Source organism: Periophthalmus magnuspinnatus, chromosome 18 (assembly GCF_009829125.3).
Source record: "Periophthalmus magnuspinnatus isolate fPerMag1 chromosome 18, fPerMag1.2.pri, whole genome shotgun sequence".
NCBI classification, from domain to species: Eukaryota; Metazoa; Chordata; class Actinopteri; order Gobiiformes; family Gobiidae; genus Periophthalmus; species Periophthalmus magnuspinnatus.
This window is the reverse complement of record NC_047143.1, coordinates 6,000,175-6,012,400: the sequence shown is the minus strand read 5'-3', so window position 1 is coordinate 6,012,400 and position 12,226 is coordinate 6,000,175. Positions and strand designations below refer to the sequence as shown.

General features: G+C 38.5%; 1 protein-coding gene across 1 annotated transcript; it reads left to right on the top strand.

The window, feature by feature from the left end:
• Window positions 1-595: 595 nt before the first annotated feature.
• nop10 (NOP10 ribonucleoprotein homolog (yeast)) lies at window positions 596-1,434 on the top strand. The gene is made up of 2 exons (XM_033983800.2): window positions 596-760; window positions 1,277-1,434. Exons 1-2 carry the CDS (start codon window positions 707-709, stop codon window positions 1,415-1,417), a joined length of 195 nt encoding a protein of 64 aa, XP_033839691.1. The 5' UTR covers window positions 596-706; the 3' UTR covers window positions 1,418-1,434.
• Window positions 1,435-12,226: the final 10,792 nt, after the last annotated feature.

Here is a 12,226-nt window from a genome sequence, read left to right as displayed (position 1 = left end):
AGAAAGTCTCTAGCTAGCTGGTTAGCATATCTAGCTCCATGCAGGGTTACCATGGATACAGGAAAGACGAACTGTACATGCCGAACTTCTTAGTTTGTCAAAATCCCAAAATGTAAAGTAAAAAATGTAAGATAAAATTTTTTAATGTGCTCAGTGTGCCAGCTTGTCAGCCACAAGAGCAGCCAACCACTGCCCTGACAACAATGGTTGGGGCTGGATCATTTAGAGATTTCATGTATTTCTCTTATTTGACCTCTGTTAACCGTTTGTTTCTGTTGTAAGATTTTCTAAATGTAATTAATTCTCATGTTGCCCAATGAGAAAATTAAAACAAATTCTAAATACGAGTTTTAAGTTGGTAAGAATGTTTGAACTATTTTGTGAAGAAATAAAAAACGTAATTGGCAAATGGCAAATTATATTTGTGCAGCTATTACGCATACTGCATATGTATGATGACAATTTTTACAAAGAAAATATGGCAGTGTAGATTCGTGGGTTGGGTAACAAACTGTTCCCATGTTGCTTAGCGGCAGTCTTCACCGGATATCCGCTCTTCACCGGATATCCGCTCTGCTCAGAGTCTCCGTCACACGTGGAAAGAACACTTGAACACTGCACAGCGCGTTTTTAGCGATTTAGGTTAAAAATATAAAGTTTAAATCATTCTTGGCCTTTGAGGAAACAAGAAAAGCGTCGGATCAAGATGTTTCTGCAGTATTATCAGGATGAAAATGGCGACAGAGTCTACACGCTAAAGGTAGTTAGCTGGTAGCATCGTGTTGTTGTTGTGATTGTTAAAGTGTATATTTATTTCAAACCTCATGTTGTGAAATAAATACACTTTCATTTATTTTGCGATGTTGCCAGTCTTGTAATTTACTTGCATTTTAAAACATGTATTGAGGGTCGTTTTAATGCCACTACTTACATATGTACCAAAACTATTCATATTATGACGAATTGAAACCAAAAAGTTAAACAAATATAGCCATATACTGCAAAAATAATTTGTTCTGATCGTTAGTGGTGTGTTATGATAAAAATAAAAACATATGTTTAAATGGGCTGTTATTAAATCGAAATTTCAATCTACATGCTATTAGTTTGGTATTATAAACCTGAATAAAACCGTCTCTATGGGGTCTTATTCTATGTAAAAGCAGCTAACCCTGTAGTCCAGACCTCTACAAACATGTTCTGAAATGTTCCTGTGTTTCAGATGCCCTCCCTGTGTCTCTACTGGGTCTTATTCATGTCCATGTTTGTTTTATAGAAAGTGGCTCCAGACGGTCAGCCAACCAGTTCGGCGCATCCAGCTAGATTTTCTCCAGATGACAAGTTTTCCAGACACAGGGTCACGCTAAAGAAAAGATTTGGACTTCTCCTTACTCAGCAACCCAAACCTGTTCTGTGAGGAAAAGTAGAGGAAGAATGGAAGTGAGATGGAGAAGCTATGGAGATGGGAGAAAAAAGACTGGAACATCAATTTACTGTGACTCTTGAAAATTACCATATCAGGAGTTGGCAAGGAGCTGTCAAAATGAAATGAGGATTTATTTCATTTTAAAGAGGGAGTATTATGCAAATTATTTTTATTGCTGCCATGTTATGTTTTCTCATTAAAATCATGTGGTTAATTGTAAGATTCTGGTTTAACAAGATTCTCTCCAATGCTCAGCCCATAAGCCTACGTCACCCATGCTCCCACAACAATTCTCCATAAATATACAGAAGCATGATACAATGCACTACGCGACAAACCCGTCATGATGTGCAGTAGTTGCATTAGCGGGATGCACGCTGATTGTGTTGTGATAGCGTTCTGAATGGGGAGTGGCAAAGGGAGAGGAGACTCAGCCTCAGAAAATAAAAGTGAAACTTAGTAAATGTGTTAATACATTGTTTTCCGGGAATACAGCATTTTCAAAACAATAAAATGTAACACAGTGATCTAAATGTTATGTTTTAGCAGTTAATACCTCATAGAAGTGTAATACTCCCTCTTAAAACCCTTTTAGTCATTTGTCCATGTTTTACTTCAGTTTTTCTAATAAATCTGAGTTTGCTGAAATACCATCTGTTTGTTGTGCATTTGAACAGTGACCGATTTTGGTCTTCCTTTGGTGTTTTCTGTATAGTGAATGGAACAGGGACCAGGTTTTTAGACATGCGTATATGTGTGTGTGTGTATATATATATATATATATATATATATATATATATATATACATATACAATCTCTAGTGGGCATTCGAATGAGTCACTGGCTGTTACTGTTACACATGCACTCAAATTCTAATTAGTTATAGCAGTATTAAAATGATATGTACTGATGTATTCAGTTTATGTAGTGCTTTTTTGAACACTCAAAGATGCTATACAGTGCAGTTTTCATTCACTCCATACTCTGTGGTGATAAGCTACTATTCTACAGCTGCCCTGAAACTCTTGTGAGACTCATTCAGATTTCTGAGTGGATAATCTTCTTGAGAACCAAAACACCAAATTATAACAGGTAAATAGACTACCATGTCCACTTGTTTTCTATTTAAGAATAACTCTACATTAGAATTGTTATCAGTAAAAGCTATATTTGATTTGAAACTCATCTGGGTGCACAGTTTTGTCATGTTTATAGAATTTAAAATCATAATATGCCTTTTCATTAAGTTGCATGAAAAAGCAGTGACCTGCTGTATTGGTGTAAGTTTTAATTTAGGTATTAGGAACTGTAGAGCACCTGCGGCCAGACTCTACATTAAAGAACTGTAGAGTCTGGCTGCAGGTGCTGGGGTTTAGGTTGTGACCATTCAGATCAGAGACAGTTTTTTTTCAGGTTTAAACCAACTGGACTGAAGCACCTCAAGTCAGGCTCATTCTGCTTTCTGATTTTATAATTGTCTTGAACCAAAACACCAAATTATAGCATAACGAACTTAGCCATCATGTGTAGTATTTTTGTAATTAAGACTAAATCAGCATTATAATTGTTATCAGTCACTATATTTGATTTGAACATGTTTACCTTTTATCTTGTGACAATCTAAAATCAAAATCTTACACAGTTCCTTTAAGACTAGTTGAATTGGTCAAATGGATCGTAGTCCTCTGGTGGTGTCAGAATGGACTTCAGAAACTCGGATATCACGGGTGGGACAACCTCTTGGACAACCTCTTGGATCACTTCAGGTGCAGGGGGGAGATCTGGCAGAGCAGGGGGCTCTATGGGCACCATGGGCAGGGGGAGGGGAAGGGGCAGTGGGGGCTTCTCTGCAAAAAACTTCATCACTTTTGGTAGCACCAATATAGCTACCAGTGCCACACCTGCTACTCCAGTCATAACTGCAGCATATTTGGCATAAGGCGGGCATCTTGTTGCTTGGTCTATGTATCTATCGAGGAGAGAGTTTTTGGCCTGCTCTCTGCTCTCCTCCAGGCTCAAGCCGCTGTCAGTGTGAATGCGGCTCTGCTCTGTCTGAATATCATGCTCTACTTGTTCCAAAGCATCATTGCTTAAATACTTCTGGTTTTCATCAACCATTTTCTCCACAGTATTCAGGATCGCTTCCACCTAGGGGTGTCAAGATGATTACGTTAATTAGTAGTCATGATTATTCAGGTCACAATACAATCATAAAAACAAAATTCAGAAACAAAATAATATGGAAGTAATTTCCATTTAATTTAAACTTCAAAAAAGTATCATCAATGTGCCTGGCAAATCCAGAATAATATCTCTCTGTATTTTTTCTACAGATTGATATCAGTCTGATCCCCTCGTCCTCCGTTGCGTCTCAAGCCCGGTCGTCCAATCAGATCTGTTATTTTCAGTGATACATGTGAAATGAAAGGAACTCATTGGTCATCTATTATTTACAAATGAAATCAAATTTATCTCATCTCAGATTAACAGGGTTTAGTGCTTCACTCATTGATTCTGCAGAAACCTGTGATGTTACTTCAAAATATTATTTCTCAAGTAGAAAGTACAAAGTAGTGGTCCAATAAATTACTCATTTGAAAAAAAAGTAAAAGTACTACTCAATTAAGAGTGACTTAAAAGAGGAACTGTCGGAACATAACATCTGATATAATTATAATTATATCATTTGGAGTTAAACTTATTTGAAGGAAAACTAAAAAAATAACTAAACAATGCACAAAATCTGTTATTTTCAAAGGACAGACACAAAAATGTGAAAAAATAAATCATCTGAAGGAGCGCTGTTCAAATAATTTAATATTGTCAAGATAAAGCTTTTGTCACTTGTAGATTCACTTACAGTCGGAAGAGGAACCAACATGTTTACTCAAGTAAGAGTACTGTTACTTCAACAAAATTATTACTTAAGTAGCAGTGAAAGTACTCTGAAAAGTACAATTACAAAAGTTACTCAATTAAATGTAACTGAGTAAATGTAATTGAGAACTACCCACCACTGCACAGAACAGACAAAAGTCATAATCATTAAGCCCTAAATCTTACCTGAAACTCATTGCTCCGCTGTGGGTCTTCCTTTTGCCGCTCTTTGGTCCAGTGCTTGTTGTTAAACTCATCGCCGTGAATAATTATGATGCTCTGAACACATGAGGTAAGTGAGGAAAAACTGTGGACCACTGCAGACTGTTTAAAAAGAACTAGTTCTGTTTTTTGTTTTTTTTTACTTTTGTGGTAGAGGCTTTGCCACTTAGAACCTGGAAGTAAGCACAGAGAGCAGCGTTCTGATTGGCTGAGCTTGGGCGGTCCACCACAGTTTCACTTTACCATCTGAAAAAAGATGTTTTAAAACTATGCACAGATTTATGCATGTGGATATTAACTATTTACCAAAAGGTTTGTGAGGGCTAGGCAGGGCTGGCCCTAGCTTTCAGGGGGCCCAAAGCTGAATTTGCCTGTGGGGCCCCTGGCTCAACTGTTGGTGATTCACATTTGACAACATTATAATTCTGCTCTCATCACCTTGACCAGTTGTATTTGTGTTTATGTGACCAACATCAGACTGAAAATATCCAGAATGTCACAACTACCACAGTCACAAGAACAGAACACAAACATATAAGGGGCGTTAACATGTAAAAAATTCTAGACATTTTTTCTTCATTTCTGGTGGATTTTGTTCCAGTTGGCGACAGTGGGCTTAAATTTACATTATGTCGGGTCCTTGTACCAGTGTAAACACAGAGCTGCCCTCACCTCTGCCCGACTCAAAAACAAATGGACAGATATTTTGCTACTATAGATATAAAACAAATGTAATCGTTTGAGAGGGATATTTAGGCTGCTGTAAACACACAAGCCCTGTGTCCAATAGAGCGTGATATATTATTTTCAATCTAAATATTTGGGCTCTTGGGGGCCCTCTGGTGGCCTATAAGCAGCTGCTTATTCTGCTTATAGGTTGGGCCGGCCCTGGTAGTGTGAAAATCAAGTAATTCAGCTTTAAAGTCCAGGTGTGATTGATCCATGGCTTTTACTATGGATTAGACCTGGGATTACACAGATACTGCAGCTTTAAAGTAGCTAGAACTTACAATATACTGGCTGTGCTATAGGATAGATAATAAATATAGAACATAGACATTTTAAATTATTTCCCAGGACGCACCTCTTCCCCAAACTGTGTCTTGATGTGCTCCACCACAGCCTGCTCCTGTCTCTGTACCTCTGCACGGGCATCACCAGCAGCAGCGCGTGAGGCCCCGGAGCGCACTGGACCAGGCAGCTCAGCCATTCACAGTGTCCCTCCAGCTCCGCGCGCTGCCACCCCACGCCCTGGGTTCCCACGACCCCTGGAGTGTAGATCACCGTCACTTTGCGCTCTTTCAAGGTCCTGGAGTGAGTCTGAACGCTTCGGATCTTTGAGTCGCTCCTGTAGCTCACTCTGAAAATCTTTTCTCCCAGGCTGCTTTTCCCACTGCCGTGTTTCCCCAGCAGGACGATTCTCAGCGAGTTTGGCTCTGAATAAAACAGAAAATATGTCAGTGATTGAGTCTTATTATAGTGGCTCAAATTCCCCCAAGAAGAAGTGAAATGGCGGCATCTAGTGGCCATGATACAGAACCACTGAGAAAGATTCAACTGTTAAAAAATAAATAAATAAATAAATCTCCAGGGTTCATCATAATTAATCTATATTTAATGATTCATAATTCCAATAAGTATTTTTATCTTCATGGGTTTCAGGCATAAAGATTCCTTCCTGATTCGAAGGGTCTGGCATGACAGCATCCCTCTGTCGCTGTAGCAATAACACAATTCAAAACAAAGTATTATATCTTATGAATGAGAAAAGGTCCTTCTTCAAATCAGGAAACTACATTTTTTTGATTGAAACCCATGAATTGATACTTTGCAGAGGATGTTGTCAACATTCCCTAGTTCGCTGGGGTTGTGATGATGCTAACGAGGGGCACTGCTCTGTCTGAAGCTCAATTACTCAAGTTAGACTTTAATCTGAGCTTTTCAGGAAGTTGTGGGACTGGCAAAGGTTTTAAACGACAGTGAAGGAAATCCAATCCTTTCATTCCTCCTTATTGCTGTGAGCAGAGTGCAGTCAAGATGGAGAGTTTGAAGTCTTCAGATTGAACTAAAAGACAATGTAAAAATAATCCAAGCAATTACAACTGAAGTTAAAAGACAAGCAATAATGTATTGATATTTAGATAGACCACAGTCCCGTCTTCAGCTCTGGGAGGGACCTTTGCATAAAGGCTGGAGATGAGGTAAAGACCTTTCAAAATAGACAACACTGTAACTTATAACTTCCACATATTCACTAGGTACCAGTCGCCCTCGGACCTCCAGTCCAGTCTGGATAATTTGTTGCTGCTTTGTGTTTATTTTAAGGTTTTTCAATTATGTGATAATTAACTGTAAGCTGGGCCTTGTTTGACATGTACTGATAATGTCTTTGTTTTCTACTGCACAACCTTCATTTTTCTCAGGAGCCAGTCACTGTTTTCCCCTTAGTTTTATTTAATGATTATTTGGGCCTATATAGAGTTTGCTTTGGTTTTCATCTCTTTATTTTTTGTTTGCTGTGGACTTTGCCTATTTGCTCAACTCTAACACACAGCATATTTTAATATAGTCCAGAAACTATTATAATTTAAAGGTACTGTCAGCCATTTTAAGATATCTTTTGGAAATAAATAATAATAATAATAATAATAATAATAATAATAATAATAATAATAATAATAATAATGATAAATTATTATTATTATTATTATTATTATTATTATTATTATTATTATTATTATTATTATTATTATTATTATTATTATTATTATTACAAATACAACTCTATTAATTGTTTAAACATAAGCTCCTATTTGAAATATTTAAGTAATTATTTGGTCACATTAATTTTGGTTCTGTTGTGATTTAGTTTAATAAGGTTCAGTTAAATTCTGTATTTCAGTACAGATTTGTTGTGTTTTGAAGCTAATAACCTAATATAAACAAAAGAAAAGCCTTTTATCATGACTGTCTGAATAAACTTTGTCTGTTACCACTATACGCTGCTTTTGTCCTTTGCTTTACTCACTTGTCCCCTGGGTTACATCACATTAATAACACACTCACAAACAAACATACGAACAACAAATCACAAACAATCACTCACATTCATTTATCTAAAGGTCTGTGGCTTGTGATTTCCAGGCCATTTCTGTAGCAAATACTTGTACTGTAGTTTACACTTTATTAATTGTAGTCCAGTGGTGGATGAAGTACTCAAGTTTGTTACTTAAGTAAAAGTACAAATATAGAGGTAAAAAGTTACTTAAGTAAAAGTATCACATGGAAAAATCCATGTAAGTAAAAGTATTAAAGTACCCATTTAAAAAGTTATGTTAAGAGTAAAAAGTTAAAGTATTTCACACGAGTGTTGTGTAAATGTACTGATATTGATAAAAATGATACATATTTTGGTCAACAGTATCAATACAAATTAATATCTTAATTTTTCTTATGAATTTTGTGTGTTTATTTTTGTTTGCTCAAAGTCGAAGCTTGAACTCAAAAACTATAATGAAGATGTCACCACAAACATGGTAAAAATAAGCCCTCAAATCATATGAAAAGTACTTTTTACTTTTCAGTCCTGTGCAAAAATGTAGTGGAGTAGAAAATACAGATACTGCTCTCAAATGTAGTGAAGTAACAGTAAAAGGTATCCACTGTAAAAATGTACTTAAGTAAAATACAGATTCTACTTAGATAAAAAAAATCTACTTAAGTAGAATTTTTTTTACTACTTGTACTTCGTTACTTTCCACCTCTGTTGTAGTGAATGGCCTGTGTGAACACCAGGGGGCGCTCACATTGGTACAGAAATGAATGGATGAGAAAAATGAGTTTGAACAACATGCATCTCCTCTCTTGGAAAAACAACTGTAAAAGCCAAGTCTTTTCCTTTAAAAGCAGAGTGGAGAAGGCCTACCTTGCATGGTTTGGTTTGTCTGGACTCTGCTGTCTCCAGCTGCACTGGACTGTCACTGTACTTTCATTTCTGAAGCAGGCGGAGTCACCAATGCACAAGCGTACACAAGGCCCTGGGACTTCAGGCATAGTGATTTGGATAAAGATTTGTTCAACAGAAACAATGAAATTGATCCTAACTGTTTTATCTGAATGTGTTCAAAATAAACCCCTCAGATTTTTTCAGGTTTCTAACAGGGGGTAACGATACTCGGCGCGGTCAGTCAGAGGTGGTTAAGTTACAGATAGCTGCAGTCTGTGAATTGGCTAAATCGATGTCGGAGTCCGTGTACTTCTCTGGCCCTTTTCTGATTTCATTTCAAGTTTAGTCTTGCATTGGGAAAGGATTGTTATAGTTTTTCTTTTTTTTCCCTTTTTTTAATGGATTGTTATAGAGATTTCAACATACATGTAGACAACGGCAGTGATTGCCTCAGTAATGCTTTTGGCGCGCTCCTGGATGGAATCGGTTTCACCCAGAGTGTGAATAAGCCGACTCACTGTCACAATCACACTCTAGATCTCGTTCTAACCTATGGTATTGAGATTAATGATCTAATTGTCCTTTCTCAAAACTCTATACTCTCTGACCATTTCTTAATTACCTTTCAATTTATTCTAAAAGACTATCCAGCCCCGCAGAAAAAAACTATAATGAAAAGAACATTATCAGATAAATTGGTTACAGAGTTTAAAGAAATTATTGAGCCATTACTGAAAGATATGTCATGTGACAATGAAAATAATTTTAATCCAATTGTCACTGATCAATTGGTTGACAGAACAATGCTCACCTTAAAATCTGCTCTCGATGTTGTAGCTCCGCTAAAACAGAAAAGCATTAAACCAAGACCTCCGGCTCCATGGTACACGTTACAGTTCAGGACACTCAAACAACATGTAAGACGCACAGAGAAGCTTTGGCGTCGCTCGCGCTCTGAGCAGTCTCTGAAGGCATGGAAGCTCTGCCTGCTCACTTATAAGGCTGCTTTGCGGAAAGCCCGAACCAGATACTATTCAAATCTAATAGAAGTAAACAAAAATAACCCCAGATTTCAGCACTGTAGCCAGGCTGACAAACTCCCACACTGCTAATGAGTCTCTTATCCCCTCGAACATTAGTTGTGATGACTTTCTTCACTTCTTTGATTACAAAATTACAACCATTAGAGACAAAATCAACAAAGTTACTCCAAAATTCAGCTCTGAGCTAATCCAGTCTGTAATACCACATGGATCCTCTAATAGTATTAGATAAATTTACTCCTGTTGATGAGGTGGAGATTACCTCAGCCATCATGTCGTCCAAACCATCAACCTGTTTGCTCGACCCTATTCCAATCAGACTCCTCAAAGAAGCCCTCCCCCTAATAATAGATTCCATCCATAATAAATATGTCGTTAGAAAATGGCTACGTTCCTCAGTCCTTTAAGTATGCTGTGATTAAACCCCTTTTGAAAAAACCTAACTTAAATCCTGATGAACTAGCCAACTACAGACCTATCTCTAATCTTCCCTTCCTCTTAAAAATTCTAGAACGAGTGGTGGTGAAACAGCTCTGCCGCCACCTGCAGGACAATAATATATTTGAAAAATTTCAATCTGGATTCAGAGCTCACCACAGCACAGAGACTGCTCTGCTTAAAGTAACAAATGACTTACTACTAGCTGCTGATAACGGGCTGGCTTCAGTCCTGGTCCTACTGGACCTCAGTGCAGTGTTTGACACCATTGATCACAACATTCTACTGCAGAGGTTAGAATGTGACATTGGAATCAGAGGGACCGCCCTCAAATGGTTTAAATCCTATCTATCAGATAGGACCAGTTTGTTAGTATAAACCAGAGCACCTCTCCCTGTTCTAAAGTAGCCTGTGGTGTTCCACAAGGATCTGTGCTTGGTCCAATCCTATTTACTCTGTATATGTTGCCATTGGGTAACATTATCAGAAAACATGGCATTAATTTTCACTGCTATGCTGATGACACTCAGCTGTACTTATCAATGAAACCAAATCAGACTGATCAAATAGATAAACTCAGTGCCTGTGTGAAGGACATCAAAACCTGGATGACCTTCAATTACCTGCTCTTAAATCCTGAAAAAACAGAGGTCACTGTCGTTGGTCCCAAAGGTCAAAGAGATTCTCTGTCGGACCAGATAATCTCACTCGACAATGTGAGTATTGCTTCTAGCCCTACAGTAAAAAATCTTGGAGTCCTATTTGATCAAAATCTCTCATTCACAGCCCATATAAACCTATCTTGTAAAACCGCATACTTTCACCTGCGAAATATAACTAAAATTAGAAATATTTTACCTAAAAATGATGCTGAAAAACTCATCCATGCATTTGTTACTTCCAGACTTGATTACTGTAATTCTCTGCTCGCCGCCTGCCCCAAAAGTACTATAAGGAGCCTCCAGTTGGTCCAAAATGAGTCCTAACAGGAACTAAAACAAGAGACCACATCAGTCCTGTACTAAAATATCTGCACTGGCTTCCTGTCGAGCTTAGAATCAAATTCAAAGTCCTCCTCCTGACATACAAAACCCTAAATGGTATGGCCCCATCCTATCTGCAAGATGCTATTGTCCCGTACCAGCCAAACGGAGCACTCCGCTCTCAGAATGCAGGACTATTAGTGGTTCCTAGAGTGTCCAAAAGTACAGTGGGAGGGAGAGCATTCAGTTACCAAGCTCCTGTGCTATGGAATCAACTCCCTGCTGATGTTAAACAGGCCCCCACAGTCTCTGTATTTAAGACCAGGCTTAAAACCTTCCTCTTCGGTATAGACCAGGTTACATAGTGAGGGAGTTAGGGACATTAAAACCCGGGATAAGATAGGCTGCAGTAGGAGATAACTAGCTGGGGGAAGTATGGCAACCTGAGCACTATCCTCTGCTTTGTCCTATTTTCTCATCAGCAATGCTATTCACATGTTGTCCCCTGTCCCACTCCCCCTGTGGAGTGTAATTCTTTCAGATGCCTTTTGGGTTAAAACCCAAAAGGCGTTGACCTTGGTGTGGCTTAGGGCAATTCAAGGTCAGCGCCCGCTGCAGGCTTGCCCGCAGCTCTATATACGTGTTGGTGCGGGGGGAGTGCTTGTGCGACCAGTGGGGAACGAGCCCGCTTATTGGCAATTTGCCTGCGAACTCGGGTGACACTGCGCTAAGCGCTACTGTGTCATCCGAACACTTCAATTACATTCAAATTTATATAAAGGGTCCGAACCGTCTCCTTCCTTCGGTCATGGTGCCACTATTTCTATTGACTTCAAAATTTAAAGGTCTATTCAAACCAGACTCTGTTGATTACAAGTGTGTGTGTGTTTGTGTTTGCAGGCTTGCACATTGCCTTTTAAAATGTCACATTATTTCAAGTATAAATAACAAAGAAATACAAAAACGCCTTTGGAACAATCCCATGAGTCTTTGCGCGAGCGGCGCCAAGTTCACGTTCTTCCGGGAGTGTGCTGCGGATAGCGCCCTCCCAAATCCTCTCAGAGCCGCATGGGGAAGCTGTCAGCGACAAGTGTCTGGACTTGTTTGTTTGTTAGCGGTAAGTTTAAATGTATTCTATATTTTTGCTGTTAAAAGCGTTGTAGAGTTAAAGCACACGTTTTATTGTCAGCCCCATGTTTGACAACAAACTTGGACATAATAGCAACTTGTGTAATGCGCCCTCTGTAATGTCTTTGGAGCGTGTATTTGGGGACGATAAGAGCAGGGCGTA